Source organism: Podarcis melisellensis, assembly GCF_964234715.1.
Source record: "Podarcis melisellensis genome assembly, chromosome: 4".
Lineage (NCBI taxonomy): Eukaryota > Metazoa > Chordata > Lepidosauria > Squamata > Lacertidae > Podarcis > Podarcis melisellensis.
This window is the reverse complement of record NC_138531.1, coordinates 104,437,411-104,453,467: the sequence shown is the minus strand read 5'-3', so window position 1 is coordinate 104,453,467 and position 16,057 is coordinate 104,437,411. Positions and strand designations below refer to the sequence as shown.

Below are 16,057 nucleotides of genomic sequence, written 5' to 3'. Positions count from 1 at the left end.
ATAATGAACTGAAAAAGGTATTTAAATATACCCCTTTGAAGAAACTAGAGGCCTTTCTTCTGGGCATAGTTGACCAATCGGTGTTAAAGAAGGATAGAACTTTCTTTATGTATGCCACAACAGCAGCAAGAATACTTATCGCAAAATATTGGAAGACACAAGATCTACCCACTTTGGAAGAATGGCAGATGAAGGTGATGGACTACATGGAACTAGCAGAAATGACTGGCAGGATACGAGATCAGGGAGAAGAGTCAGTGGAAGAAGACTGGAAGAAATTTAAAGACTACTTACAGAGACACTGTAAAATTAATGAATGTTAGAATAATGTTGGATTGGAATTAAGTGGTTTCTAGCTGTAATGGGTTAAAAGAATATGAAAAAACGGGTTTATATAAGTAAAAATTCAAGATTGTAATAATTTAAAAATAAGATTTGGATAGCGTAAAGAGGGAAAGAAATTGTTGAATTAATAATTTGATCTGGAATACAAAAAAGGGAGGTATGAGGAGGTCCGAGAAACGAAGCTAATGAAAAATAATGTGATGGAAAGATCGATTGTTTTTAACAATTTTTACTTTGTATTTTTTCTTTCTTTTTTCTTCTTTTTATTTTTATTTTTTGTAATGTAGTGTGGTGTAGTGGTTAAGAGCGGTAGTCTCGTAATCTGGGGAACCGGGTTCGCGTCTCCGCTCCTCCACATGCAGCTGCTGGGTGACCTTGGGCCAGTCACACTTCTTTGAAGTCTCTCAGCCCCACTCACCTCACAGAGTGTTTGTTGTGGGGGAGGAAGGGAAAGGAGAACGTTAGCCGCTTTGAGACTCCTTAAAGGGAGTGAAAGGCGGGATATCAAATCCAAACTCTTCTTCTTCTTCTTAATAAAAAAATTATATATATATATATATAAAGGAAATCATCTGGGTGTTTACAAGATGACATGGCGCAATGTAATGTGAAGTTGAGTGCAAGGACTGGTCTAAATGCTAGAATTCCAAGGGAAAAGCCATTATCTCTCAAGCAAAGGTGGAAAAGATTAAACTGTGCTACAACCCATGTTAACTGGACAGCAGAACAATGGGACAGTGTTATTTGGATGAGACCCAAATCTCCTTGCTTGGTACTAATGGCATGAAATATGCGAGGAGAAGAATCAGAGATTTGCATCAGGGGTTGGCAATCTGTGGCCCACGAGCGGCCCCCCGAACTGAGCCATCTGCTCAGCATGTTCCTACGTGCTGCGCTAAACCGGCGCGGCGCAGCACAGGGACTCGCTTCTGCGGTGCCAGAAATCACTTCTGCAGAGATGCAGACGGCAGAGATCGCACTCATGCGCGCGATCTTACCCATGGATCCGGTTTGTGGGAGTGAACTGGCCCAGGCGGGGTAAGGCTTGCCGACCCCTGATTTATATCCTACTTGCATTACACCGACCGTGAAACACGCAGATAGTGTGATGATCTGGGGTTGTATGGCAGCAAAAGGTGTGGGCAGAATTTGCGTCATAAAACGGAATGTAAATGCTCCAAAATACATAAATGAAATACTTGAGCCCAAACTGAAGCGTTCCACATGTGATCTTTCCCCCGATACCGAAGCATTTAGATATATTTATATAAATATTTACTGATTCATTTTTATTTTATATTTCCACAGGATTCAGCTCCATGTCATGTTGCTGCTGTGTGCAAAAGGTGGTTTCAAGATAATCAATTCCACCGCTGGAATGGCCTGGGAATAGCCCAGACCTTAACCCAATCAGAAATCTATGGAGCCAACTAAAGAAACTTGTTAGTCAGAAGCAACCCAGCAATAAAGCCCAATTAACAGAGGCAATGATTCCATCTTGGTTTCACGTTATTACAGCTGCAGAACTAAGAAACTTGCTTCGCTCCATGGGAAGACGTTGCAAGGCCAGAATTAAAGCTAAAGGTTCCCAAACTCAGTATTAATTGACATGGTGAGAATTTCTGTTAGAAGATTGGCAGATGAAAATGATGGACTTTGCAAATCTGGTGACACTGACAGGAAAAATTCAAAAACAGCACGATTACCGTATTTTTCGCATGATTGGACGCACCGGACCATAGGACGCACCTAGTTTTCAGGGGGGGAAATCAAGGAAAAAATATGACACCCCCCCCCCCGCAGCTCTGGGAGCAGTGGACAGGTTGCACGCAGCCTGTGCGCTACTCCAAGACCTTCTCCCTGCTTTTGCGGGAGGTGGCGGAATTCCCCCACCTCCCGCAAAAGCCCACAGGAGCCCCGCTTGACTCCTGCGGGCTTTTCGACCAGGAGGGAGAAGGGACTGAAACGGCCAGTCAGTCCCTTCTCCCTCCTTGGGCAAAAGCCCCCAAGAGCTGTGCGCTCTTTAAAGGCTGCGAGGCTCTTGCAGGCTTTTCTGCGAGGTGGGGGAATTCCCCCACCTCCTAGAAAAGCCAGCAAAGCCGTGCAGCCCCTTTAAAGAGCGCACGGCTTTTGCCTGCTTTTGCGGGAGGTGGGGGAATTCCCCCATCTCCTGCAAAAGCGCACAGGAGGGTTGGAGAGTAGCGGGAAGGCATCGCGCGCCTTCCTGCTGCCCCCCATCCTCTGGGGCTGGCGATGGGGGAAGCGCTGCTTTCCCCCCCGCCAGCCTCAAAGCCGGGTTGGAGAGTAGCGGGAAGGCATCGCGCGCCTTCCTGCTGCCCCCCATCCTCTGGGGCTGGCGATGGGGGAAGCGCTGCTTTCCCCCCCCGCCAGCCTCAAAGCCGGGTTGGAGAGTAGCGGGAAGGCATCGCGCGCCTTCCTGCTGCCCCCCATCCTCTGGGGCTGGCGATGGGGGAAGCGCTGCTTTCCCCACCGCCAGCCTCAAAGCCGGGTTGGAGAGTAGCGGGAAGGCATCGCGCGCCTTCCTGCTGCCCCCCATCCTCTGGGGCTGGCGATGGGGGAAGCGCTGCTTTCCCCACCGCCAGCCTCAAAGAGCAGACTCTCCTGGCTTCAGCGGAAGCAACGGGAAGCCTCCGGAGCGGAGGCTTTGCCTTGCAGACACTCGCCCGAAGCACGGGGAGCCCTCCGGAGGGCACCGCGTGCTTCGGGCAACAGGCTGCCACCCGAAACCTCGCGCGCCTGGCGGGACCTACCGCCAGGCGCGCAAGGCTTGCAGACACTCACCCGAAGTACGGGGAGCCCTCCGGAGGGCTCCCTGTGCTTCAGGCAACAGGCTGCTGCCCCAAGCCTCGTGCGATCGGCGGGACTTCCCGCCGGGCACGCAAGGCTTGCGGACACTTGCTGGGGCTGCAGGCTGCTGCCCGCAAGCCTTGTGAGCCCGCGGGAACTCCTGCCGGGCTTGCAAGGCCTGCGGATAGCTTCCTGAAGCCTGGAGAGCGAGAGGGGTCGGTGCGCACCGATGCCTCTCGCTCTCCAGGCTTCAGCGAAAGCCTGCATTTGCACCATAGGACGCACACAGATTTCCCCTTCATTTTTGGAGGGGAAAAAGTGCGTCCTATGGAGCGAAAAATATGGTAAGTATTCCAAAAGGGTTGGAGTAAATTTATACGATATCTGAAAGATTATTGTAAGCAAGTAACATCACTAGCAGGGTGATGTTAAATTTTGAGCCATTCTGTAATGAGTGTAGTAAGAATTGGAAAATGTACAAATTGCAATGATATAAAGATTAATTTTGAAAGCCATGAGGTGGCAGGGAAGGAAGTTGAGGCTCTAAAGAGCCAGGGTGGTATAGCAGATAATGATGATGCAAATGTACAATATTAAATGGAGAATAATTTTAAAAATTATATATATAAGAAAAAAGTGTAATTTGCTGCTGTCAGGGAACTGCCATCGGAAGGGCAGGTGGTGGAAGGGCTCACGGAGGCTAGGAGAGACTTAGCAGCAGAGGAGGGAACCAGCAGGGGGAGAGAAGGAGCTCCGAGGGAAAGTGAGTCGGAGGGATGGCTCAGAGACACTTCCAGCGAAAACAGTGGGGAAGTTTCAGGACCTCCTATAGGGACACCCACCCCTCGCCGGAAACTGTCGCGCCGAGAATCCTGAAGACGCGTTTCCGTTAAGGAGCTTTTATGTTGGAAGAGATTCCGCAAACGCCCACTGTCGGATTCTGCCAGCGATTGAGGGAGTCATGCTTAAGGGGCTCCGCTATAGACAGAGCTTTGATAATCAGGCCAAACTCTGAGGGACTAAGCTTTACGCACAAGCAGCTCATCATCCCATCACAGCAATCCGACAGTCCCTGAAAGCCGCTTGTGCAAGGAGAGGCATCATGAGCAACCCAACAGGAGCCGGAGACGCAGGAGGAGCTGGAGCGGGTCCAAGCCTGGAAGGGTGTTGGAAGGGTGTTGGAAGTCCAGCTAGCGCTGCAAACGGCGAGGCTCGAAGAGAGGCGGGCTCAGGATGCAGAAAAGGGAAAAACCACCCCACTCGCAAGGAAGGTGCCAGGATTGGTACAAAAGTTTGGGGGTGATCCCAGAAACTATCAAGCCTTTAGGACAGAGATGCAATATGCCCTCAATCTGCAGTTTGATGACTTTCCCGATGAGGAATCGAGGGTAGCGTTTGTGATTGGGCATCTCGAAGGGGGGGGGGGCGAAAGACTGGGTGAGGCCCCTGATGGCAGCGAATAATGACGCCTTAAAGGACTCGAGGAAGTTTTTTCGCGCCATGGATCTGATGTTCTCCAGCGAGATTGAGCAGGGAGTGGTGCGCAGACAGTTAATGGCGTGTAAACAGGGGAACCGATCTGTCCATGAGTACTGGACTGAGTTCACCATGTTGATCCATAAATTGGGGTGGGACCTGTCGGCGGAACCGATACAAATGCTGTTCGAATAAGGGCTATCTTCGGCGGTGAAGGACGAACTTTCCCGGGAGCCCAGGGCAGAGTCTATGGACCAGCTGACCAAATCCGCACTGGCCATAGGAGCACGCCAGGAGGCGAGAGCTTTGGAGAAGCGGGAAGGGAAAGGGGAACATTGGAGGGATTTCCGCATTCCAGAGATTCCAGAGAAGCATTCCCCGCCAGTAGAGCCGATGGAAATTGGAACAGCGCGCGCGCGCGCAGTTTCAAACCCCAATGAAGGGCGGAAGAAGGAGGGAAAGAGCACCAAGAAATGTTTTCTCTGCCAACAGCCAGGTCACTTTGCCAGAGTCTGCCCGCAAAGAAAGGAATGGCAAGGGATGGCGGGAGCTGTTGGGGGGGAGGAGGAGGGGGTTAAGGAGCAAGTAAAAGCCAACGCCTGGCTGCCACCATCGGGGCACAGCAGCCAGGCCAAAGAGCAGTGAATGTGCCCACGCCAGAGCCCCCAAGACCAGCGCTTGTAATAGAGGTGTTGCTAGAGCTGCCAAACGGACACCCACTAAAGATAAAGGCGCTATTGGACTCAGGCAGCTCCTGTAATTTTATGAGTAAGGAGTTTGCAGCCGAACACCAGATACAGACTATCCCTTTAAGTAACCCTTTGCAGGTGACCACGATTGATGGGAGGGAGCTGTTGGGGGGAAAAGTTAACCAACAGACTGTCCCAATGATAATGAAGGTGGCAAGACACACAGAACTGATAGCGTTTAATGTGGCCACCTTGGGAGGAGCGCCCATTATTTTGGGGATGAGCTGGCTAGCGCTGCATGATCCGCTAGTGGGATGGCACCAGCGGGTAGTTTCCTTTGGGTCAGCACATTGCCTAGAACACTGCAAGGAGGGGAAGGCTCAGGAAGGAGCCAAGGCCACTCTAGCAGGGATGAAAGTAACTGATAAAGGGAAGGTGCCCCGACAATACGCCGACCTGGGTAACGTCTTCAGCGAAAGAGAAGCAGATAAACTGCCCCCGCATAGACCCTTTGACTGTCAAATCAACCTACTCCCTGGGGCCCAGCTGCCAGTGGGCAAGCTGTACGCCATGTCCGATAGGGAGATGCAGGAGTTAAGGGAGTTCATTGACAAAAACCTGAAACGGGGTTTCATCAGAGAGTCAAGAGCGGTGGGGGGCAGCCCAGTGTTTTTTGTGGACAAAAAAAACACGGATAAACCCAGGCTTGTAGTGGATTACAGGGCCCTGAATGCCGTGTCAGAACCAGTGGCTTTCCCCATGCCCAGAATTGATGACATTTTGACCCGAGTGAGGAAGGGAAAGATTTTTACCAAACTGGACCTGAGGGGGGCGTATAACCTGATACGGATGAGGAAGGGGGATGAATGGAAAACCACCATGTTCACCCCTTTAGGGGCTTTTGAGTATCTCGTTATGCCCTTCGGTCTACATGCAGGCTCAGCCTGTTTTCAATCATTCATGAACCACGTCCTGGGACCTTTGCTTTACAAGAATTGCGTGGCCTTCTTAGATGACGTGTTGGTATACTCAGAGAACGAGGAGCAGCATGTACGGGACGTCCGGGAAGTACTGGGCAAGCTGCAAGCAAACCAGCTGTGGGTGAAACTGGAGAAGTGTCAGTTTCATACCAAGGAGGTGGAATTCCTGGGGTACCGCTTGTCAGACAAGGGATTGGCCATGGATCCCAGCAAGGTTCAGGCGGTACTGGAATGGAAGACCCCGAAAATGAAGAAGGACGTGCAAAGGTTCCTAGGGTTTGGAAACTTCTATCGGAAGTTCATCAAGAACTTTGCCCACTTGACGGCTCCCATCACTGATTGTCTCAGCAGCAAGAAGAAATTTGTTTGGACGGTAGAGGCGCAGCGAGCGTTCGAAGAGCTAAAGAAAGCGTTCGCGTCTGAAGAACAGCTCCTGCATGTGGATCTACAAAAACCGATGAGAGTAGAAACTGATGCATCAGACCGGGCGGTAGGGGCGGTGCTTCTGCAGCCGGGGAAGAGTGAGTCGGAGTGGAGACCGTGTGCCTTCTTCTCGCGAAAGTTGAATAAATCCGAGAGGAACTACACCGTGTATGACCGAGAACTACTCGCCATTCATGAAGCGTTCCGAAGATGGCGGCACTTACTAATTGGTGCACAACACAAAGTCCAAGTGTGCACTGACCACAAGAATCTAGAGTATTGGAGAACGGCACGAGTACTCAACCAACGACAAGTGAGATGGGCCCAGGAGTTCTCCAAATTCCACTTTGAAATTTGTTACGTGCCAGGCCCGGAAAACGTCAGGGCGGACGCTCTCTCCCGAAAACCAGAATATTTGGAGGGGGAGGGAGCGCCAGAAGAGAGACACATCATCCCAGAGGACCACTGGGTGTGTGGGGCGGCATTGGTGGGGCAAAGAGAACTGGTAGAGGGAACTGAGAATGATGAATATGCCCAGGATAAGCTCAGAGGACTCCGGAGGGAGGGAGAGAACCCAGGAGGTTTTGAGGAAAGGAACGGGGCATTGCATTACAAAGGGGCACTGTATATACCCGAAGGAGAATTGAGGGGGAGGGTACTCAAACAGTTGCACAACAGCCCCACAGCGGGGCACTTCGGGCAACACAAAACCATGTGGTTGGTTACCAGGGAGTTTTGGTGGCCCAAGGTGCGGGAAGATGTACGGGAGTATGTAAGAGGGTGTGACCGATGCCAGCGAGCAAAAGGGGAGAGGCGGGCACCGGCGGGGTTATTGGAACCACTACCCACACCAGAACGACCATGGGAGGCAGTATCCATAGATTTTATGACGGATCTGCCGAAATCCAAGGGAAAAACAGCCATCATGGTTGTAGTAGACCTGTTAACCAAGATGTGCCACTTTGTAGCATGCTCACATGCGGTCACGGCAGAAGAGACAGCCAAGTTGTTTGTAGAACACATTTTTAGGTTGCATGGCGCCCCCTTGAGGGTGGTCTCAGACGGAGGGAAACAATTTATGTCCAGGTTCTGGAGGAAGCTCATGAGCTTACTGCACGTAGAGGTTAATCTTTCGACTGCCCGACACCCTGAAACCAACGGGCAGGCGGAAAGAGCAAACAGTATCCTCCAACAATACTTGAGGTGTTGTGTCAATGACAGAGAAAATGATTGGGTAGAAAAGTTGGCTCTGGCAGAATTTGCCTACGATAATGCGGAGAATGTGTCCACAGAAATGAGTCCCTTTTTGGCCAACTATGGGTGTCATCCCAGGGCATTTCCAGGGGAAGGAGGGGAAAGATGGAGCGTCCTGGCAGCAGAACATTTTGTAGAAGAGATGGAAGCGATCCATCGTCAGCTCCAACTCAACCTAGAAAGGGCCAAAGAAGAATACAAGAAGCAGGCAGACAGGAACAGAAGGGAAGGTGAAACCATAAGGGTGGGGGACCAGGTGTGGCTATAGACCCAAGGGTTGCCGTTCAAAGGGGGTTGTAAGAAATTGAGACCCAAAAGATTGGGACCATTTGAGGTCATACAACAGGTCAATCCAGTGGCGTTCAAACTCAGGTTACCGAACCACATGAAACTACACCCAGTATTCCACAGGTCATTGCTGTCACCGTACAGGGGGGGGGACGTGAAGGGGTGTTCACACAGGGACCAGTCATAGAAGAAAGGGAGCGCAACAGCCATGTGGCGGAAATCATTGACTCCAGGTGGAAGGGTAATCAGGTGGAGTATTTGGTAGCTTGGGAAGGGGAACCAGAGTCAGAAAACACCTGGGTAACTGCAGAGGAAGTCAATGATGAGGTTTTAATAGAAACGTTTCATCAAAGGTTCCCAAGGAAACCTCAGTCTGTAACGAGGTTCCGGAGGGAACATTTTGGCACCACCGACGAGGAAGAGGAGTTCGAAGGGTTCCCAGAATCGGAGCTGGAAGGAGTAGACTCCGATGAGGAGGAGTACTCGGGGACAAGGGACGGCAACCGGTGGAGGGAAGTGTTCAAGACTTCGGAAGATGAGGGAGGTTCTTTCTGGGGTTTTGCATCCTCACCGCCCATGGAGGAAGGGACGGGAGGGGGTGAAGGGGGCCCTGGAGGGGAGGTGGATGTCAGGGAACTGCCATCAGAAGGGCAGGTGGTGGAAGGGCTCACGGAGGCTAGGAGAGACTTAGCAGCAGAGGAGGGAACCAGCAGGGGGAGAGAAGGAGCTCCGAGGGAAAGTGAGTCGGAGGGATGGCTCAGAGACACTTCCAGCGAAAACAGTGGGGAAGTTTCAGGACCTCCTATAGGGACACCCACCCCTCGCCGGAAACTGTCGCGCCGAGAATCCCGAAGACGCGTTTCCGTTAAGGAGCTTTTATGTTCGAAGAGATTCCGCAAACACCAACTGTCGGATTCTGCCAGCGATTGAGGGAGTCATGCTTAAGGGGAGTCATGCTCCGCTATAGACAGAGCTTTGATAATCAGGCCAAACTCTGAGGGACTAAGCTTTACGCACAAGCAGCTCATCATCCCATCACAGCTGCTCAAGGTTTATTGTGGAGGTGTTAGATTCCCAGGTGTTGTAGGTGGCGCTGCTGAGCTCTGTGAAAATATACAAGGTTTGTCAAATAAAGGTATTTTTTGAATTCCCTGGCAGATAGGACGATCCCACAGGGAGCCTTACCAAGAGAGGCCACGATCCCACGATTCTCCTCCATGACGTCCTTATGCAGAGCTCTCTGGTCAGGATCCAGCAACGCCCACTCCTCGTCTGTGAAACAAACAGAGATGTCTTCAAAGCAAACTGGACCCTAAAAGAAAAAGGGAAATGTCCTCCTCTGAGACAGGATCAATATGATCTGCTACACAATGCTCTGTTATTTCCTTCCTCTTAATTGCTGCGTTGTTTCAGTAGGATTGCTTTGCTTTAATGGAATTCTTTTATTCTGGATATTCATCTTTGTACTCCGCCTTGTGTTTTCCACGTTATTCTGCCTATGCAAGAATCCCAGTTTCCCTGATGGAAGGATCCACTTTCTCCTCTCCTAATGAGTTGTTCTGGGGAGGATCCCTCCCAGTGCCCTAGAGGCAAATTCAAGGGGTTCATGGGGGCATCGAGGAATGGGGGGCAGGCTATATTTTGCATCAGATGGGGAGGGCTAGGTGAATCCTGGCCTCTATTTGTTCTCGTTTGTCCACTGCTTAGAAGCCTATTTTAGCACTCAGTGATGATTATAGAAATACAAGAAGCCTAGTTTGGATGTCCATCTGTCTTGGGTGATCTAGCTGAGACTCCTGCATTGCAGGGGGTTGGTCTTGATGACCTCTGGGGTCCCTTTCAACTCTAGGATTCTATGAAAACTGCAACTACAGATGAATCCTACAGGCGACATTCAGAAGGCTGGTGTCACAGAGTTATCTGGGCAGGAAATCCCACACTTCACAGCCGGAGTTAACTCTTTATCAGCAAGAACACGATATTCACAATCTTGGCTGAGTTTTGGGCCTCATGACAACAGCAGCTCATTCCCTGAGGGTCTGTCAGTTTGCATTTCTTAGTGCAGAAAGGATGGATCTGATATTGATATTTCCTATACTATTTAATTCAAGAGGGTTCCGGAAGCTTCTCTGCATCAAAGAAACAAGCAGAAGGTTCCTGATGTTTGGGTTATTCCTTCAGAGAAGCTGAGTACAGCTGGGTTAAAGTGGTTCTATCATCTCTTCTGTCAAGGTCATGCTGACTGTAAGAAGAGGCCAGAAGGAGCCTGGGTTTTACTTTCTCTCTCTCTCTCTCTCTCTCTCTCTCTCTCTCTCTCTCTCTCTCTCTCTTCCCTCTGGTGTTCTGTACATAGTATGCTGAATGTTAAGGTTTAGACTTATTATAAGTTGTGGTAAGTTTAGGTTAAGTCTGCTGCAACTGGATTTCTGATGGAGAGGGCCAATTCCGAACGTTTTGGATTTGGGACTCGTATCCTCATTTGTCTTCAGTAGCAGTAAAGCTCTGCTGGGTGAAATACAATTGCCTCTGGTCTATTTTGGGGGGTTCCTGTAACATCTTTACATGTTCACTCTGCTAACTATACATTGGAGTTCTGCCTGGATCAATACTGAGTCAGCTGCCAAAAGAGAAGGCCCCTGGCTCCCCACAGCTTTCCAAGCCACCTCCTCTCTGGGGTTTCTGGCAAGCGAAACAGTGTGCCAGCGTGCAGCCTGCCTTTGCTCCTCCACTGTCAGACGTCTCCTGGCTCGGATAGACAAGCAGAAGGAGAGGGAGCCAGGGTCTTTTGCCTCACCATCCCCACTACTGACTCCCTGTTGCTACTCAGCTTGGGGTGGGGGTGGGAGTGTCCCTGGATTCATTGAAAAATATCTGGTAACCATACTCTAGCCCTCCAAGAAGGAAGATTGCAATGCACAATGTGGAGGCAACGGAAGGGATTTATGTGATGTGAATCAGCCTGGTTGCTCCTGCCTTCCAGTAAATAACAACAACAACAACAACACTGCATGCCAAGCAGATGCTCTTGGTTCCCCATATTTCACTAGCCTTTCAACTTTATTCTCTTAACAAATGTGGAGATTCCACCTGCCTCTTTCCAAAGGAGAAAACTCACCTGATTAAAGGATTTGAGGTGATGTATCATTTGTATAAGGGACGCGGGTGGCGCTGTGGGTTAAACAACAGAGCCTAGGACTTGCCGATCAGAAGGTCGGCGGTTCGAATCCCCGTGACGGGGTGAGCTCCTGTTGCTCGGTCCCTGCTCCTGCCAACCTAGCCAATAAAGCGAGATGAGCGCCGCAACCCCAGAGTCGGCCACATCTGGACCTAATGGTCAGGGGTCCCTTTATCCTTATTATCATTTGTATACTTTTTATGAGTTCTATGTTTTCAATGTTCCTGAGATCTTTTGATGAAGGTTGGTATATCAATTCAACAACTATTATTATTATTAGTATTATTAATACTAATAATAATAATATCCCACCCACCTGGCTGGTGTTCCCCAGCCACTCTTGGAGGCTTCCAACAAAATATTAAAATACAGTAATGCATCAAACAATAAAAGCTTCACTAAAGTAAATGCATGAAGTCAGAACTGACTGACAAAGGAGTCATTTGTATCTTGTGGAAAATGGATTCTTGGCTCTAGTGGGGGTCCTCACCTGGGGGTCCTCAGGAGTTGCTCCCCCCACCCCCACTCCCCTGCTTCCGTCTCCTTTTCTTGCACTTGGACTCTCCTCCGCTCTCCAGACAGACTCCTGGGGTGGGGTCTCTTTTTCTTTGCTCTGAGGGCCAGCTAAATTTATACTCTTTGCTGTTAACCATATTCCCAAATACTTGTGTTGCAATTCTTCCACCATATCTTTAACTGTATTTTTAGTTAACCTTTTCATCTTGGCGTTACTAAGTTTAAAACGAGCTAGTTGCCCAAATTCTCTTTTCTTTTCTTGCACTTGGACTCTCTGCCGCTCTCCAGACAGACTCCTGGGGTGCGGTCCCTTTTTCTTTGCTCTGAGGGCCAGGTATACATCTGTTCAACCCCCTGAAGGCCAAAGACTTTGCCCTTGAAATTTAGGAAACTAACTTATTATTATTATTCTCTTAGATGGCTTAAGACACGCACAGGCATTGATGCCCAGGTCCCTGGAGGCTCAGTGAGGAGCAGCACCCATTTCCGGCTGCTTTGCCAGCAACAATCCCTTTGGGAGAGAGAGGATGTGGTCCTGGGATGCCCTGCTCTGGGTGCGAGGGGATTGCTGTCGTGGCCTCCGTGGGGAGCTGCCCTGGGAGACACGGGGAAACTGGTCCCCAATGCAGAAGCAAGACTCTGGGCTGGGATCCCTCTCTTTATTCCTGGCCTTTCTCTCTCATCTTTTTTTTTTTTTTTTTAGGGGGGCTACTCCTCGTCCAGCTTTCGAAAATCATTTGCAGATGTTTCCTCTGTTGTGCAACGGGACTCCTTTGTTTGAATAAAGAGATTTCGTGGGAGAGTCATTGTTTTTCTGAAGGGGGGGCGAAAGGCCAACTGAGTTTGGGATCCTCTGCTCTGCAGGAGGGAGAGTGTTGCAGCCCTGGCCCCTCCCTGGCAGGACCCTCTCCTCCTCCCTGACTTGGGGTGTCCCCCCTGCAGGAGCAGATCGCCCCCCCAGGCCTCCTCCCCTGCTGCAGCCCTGGGACCCCCACCAGATCCCAGAGAGAGAGAGAGGAGACTCACCAGATCCCAGAGAGAGAGGAGACTCACCAAATCAGAGAGAGAGAGGGGGGGGCAGGGAGGCAGCCCTTGCAGGAGAGACACCCGAGCAGGGATGGACTGGGGAGGGGGGGCCTTGGAGCTGGAGGACCTGCCCCCCTTTGCTTCCTGGCCTCTCTAGGAAGGCAGCTCTGTTCCCTTTAACCCTTGCAAGGCCAGACCCCCCCCCCTCCAGCTCAGCCCTCTCTCGCTCTCTCCCAGAATTGGGCTCTGAGAAGAGAAGCCTCCCTGGCAAAGACCCTGATGCTGGGAAAGAGAGGGGGGTCCGGGGGGGGGGGGACAAAGAGGAGGACACGACAAAGGAAGAAGAGGGACCTTGCGGCCTGGGAAGCCGGAAACCTCATCCTGTCCTCTCTAGGAAGGCAGCTCGGTTCCCTTTAACCCTTGCCAAGCCGAGTCCCCCCAGCCCGCCCCCCCTTGCATTGCACACTCACTTAGCCAGGGCAGAACTCTGATTTCTATTCATTTCTGTTCTTTTTAACGGCTCTAGGGGGGCAGCTTCTCCCTGGCTCCGCCTATGGGGGGGGGCCTTTGGCTCTTGGCTGGGCTCTGTGTTCAATAGTGGGGGGACGATGCAGCGATTTCTCCAAAGCAGCTCTTTATTTGTAAGCTGGAACAGAACTGGACAGCAAACAGCTCAGCCGGCCGGCTTTTATAGGCTGTCAACATTGTAGCAGCAACACCCAGGGCTTCCCGCCTAAAGTAACTGACGTGGACCTGAGTGAAAACTATATACAGTGATACCTCAGGTTACAAACGCATCAGGTTGCAGACGCCTCAGGTTACAGACTCCGCCAACCCAGCAAAAGTTGGATTAAGAACTTTGCTTCAGGATGAGAACAGAAATCGTGCTCCGGCGGCGCGGCGGACTAACTGACAAGGGAATCATTTGTATCTTGTGAAAACTGGATGCTTGGCTCTAGAGGGGGTCCTCGGCTGGGGGTCCTCAGGAGTTGCTCCCCCCACCCCCACTCCCCTGCTTCTGTCTCCTTTTTTTGCACTTGGACTCTCTGCCACTCTCAAGACAGACTCCTGGGGTGGGGTCCCTTTTTCTTTGCTCCGAGGGCCAGGAATGCATCTGGCCAACCCCCTGAGGGCCAAGTGGACAGGGCCAAATACATCTCCCTTGAAATTTAGGTGGGTAATTAATAATAATAATAATAATAATAATAATAATAATAATAATAATAATAATAATTATTTATTATTTATACCCCGCCCATCTGGCTGGGCTTCCCCAGCCACTCTGGGCGGCTTCCAAAAGAATATTAAAATACTATGATACATCAAACATTAAAAGCATCCCTAAACAGGGCTGCCTTCAGATGTCTTCTAAAAGTCTGGTAGTTGTTGTTCTCTTTGACATCTGGTGGAAGGGTGTTCCACAGGGAGGGTGCCACTACCGAGAAGGCCCTCTGCCTGGTTCCCTGTAACTTGGCTTCTCGCAGTGAGGGAACCGCCAGAAGGCCCTCAGTGCTGGACCTCAGTGTCCGGGTAGAATGATTGGGGTGGAGACACTCCTTCAGATATACTGGACCAAGGCCGTTTAGGGCTTTAAAGGTTAGCACCAATTGTGCTCGGAAACGCACTGGGAGCCAATGTAGGTCTTTCAAGACCGGTGTTATATGGTCTCGGCGGCCGCTCCCAGTCACCAGTCTGGCTGCTGCGTTCTGGATTAGTTGTAGTTTCTGGGTCACCTTCCAAGGTAGCCCCACGTAGAGCACATTGGTGTAGTCCAAGCGGGAGATAACTAGAGCATGCACCACTCTGGTGAGACAGTCCGCAGGCAGATAGGGTCTCAGCCTACGTACCAGATGGCGCTGGTACACAGCTGCCCTGGACACAGATTTGACCTGTGCCTCCATGGACAGCTGAGAGTCCAAAATGACTCCCAGGCTGCGCAACCTGGTACTTCAGGGGCACAGTTACCCCCTTCAGGACCAGGGAGTCCTCCACATTCACCCGCCTCAGGTCCCCCCAAAACAGTACTTCTGTCTTGTCAGGATTCAATCTCAATCTGTTAGCCGCCATCCATCCACCAACCAACCACCTCCAGACACTCACACAGGACCGTCACCGCCTTCACTGGTTCTGATTTGAAAGAGAGGTAGAGCTGGGTATCATCCGCATATTGATCAACACCCAGCCCAAACCAGTGGCTGCATGTAGATGTTGAAAAGCATGGGGGAGAGGACAGACCCCTGAGGCACCCCACAAGTGAGAGCCCAGGGGTCTGAACACTCATCCCCCACCACCACTTTCTGGCCACGGCCCAGGAGGAAGGAGCGGAACCACTGTATGACAGTGCCCCCAGCTCCCAGCCCCTCTAGACGGTCCAGAAGGATGTCATGGTCCATGGTGTCAAACGCCGCTGAGAGATCCAGCAGAACTAGGAAACAGCTCTCACCTTTGTCCCTGGCCCGCCGGAGATCATCAACCAGTGCGACCAAGGCAGTTTCAGTCCCATGATGAGGCCTGAATCCCGACTGGAAGGGATCCAAATTTATTACTATTATACACGCATAGCCATTGATACCAATGTCCCCGGAGGCTCAGTGAGGAGCAGCGGCCATTTCCGGCTGCTTTGCCAGCAACAATCCCTTTGGGAGAGAGAGGATGGGGTCCTGGGATGCCCTGCTCTGGGTGCGAGGGGACTGCTGCAGTGGCCTCCGTGGGGAGCTGCCCTGGGAGACACTGGGAAACTGGCCCCCAATGCAGCAGCCAGACTCTGGGCTGAGGTCCCTCTCCTTATTTATTCCTGGCCTTCCTCTCCCACCTTTTTTTGGGGGGGGGCTAGTCCACCTCCTCGTCCAGCTTTGGAAAACCATTTGCAGATGTTTCCTCTGTTGTACTGTGACCTTGAGAGACACAGAGTTAAGGTCCCAGGGACTCCTTTGATTAAAGAAATGAGATTTCGTGGGAGAATCATTGTTTTTCTGAAGGGGGGGGCGGAAGGCCAACTGAGTTTGGGATCCTCTGATCTGCAGGAGGGAGAGTGTTGCAGCCCTGGCCCCTCCCTGGCAGGACCCTCTCCTCCTCCC

The 16,057-nt window shown here is 51.1% G+C and overlaps 1 protein-coding gene across 5 annotated transcripts in view; it reads right to left on the bottom strand.

Annotated features, from left to right (window-relative positions):
• The window catches only part of LOC309369177 (uncharacterized protein), a 111,776-nt gene that overhangs the window by 3,268 nt on the left and 92,451 nt on the right, over positions 1 to 16,057 (bottom strand). For 3 of the 5 annotated variants that reach the window (XM_081909931.1, XM_081909930.1, XM_081909932.1), the window contains one exon: positions 9,449 to 9,575. In XM_081909931.1, coding sequence (XP_081766057.1) covers positions 9,449 to 9,482 — 34 coding nt within the window. In that variant the 5' untranslated portion in view covers positions 9,483 to 9,575. Of the gene's footprint in view, positions 1 to 9,448; positions 9,624 to 11,378; positions 11,527 to 16,057 lie in introns of those variants that run through there. The other 2 variants (XM_081909928.1, XM_081909929.1) reach the window with 2 other exon arrangements.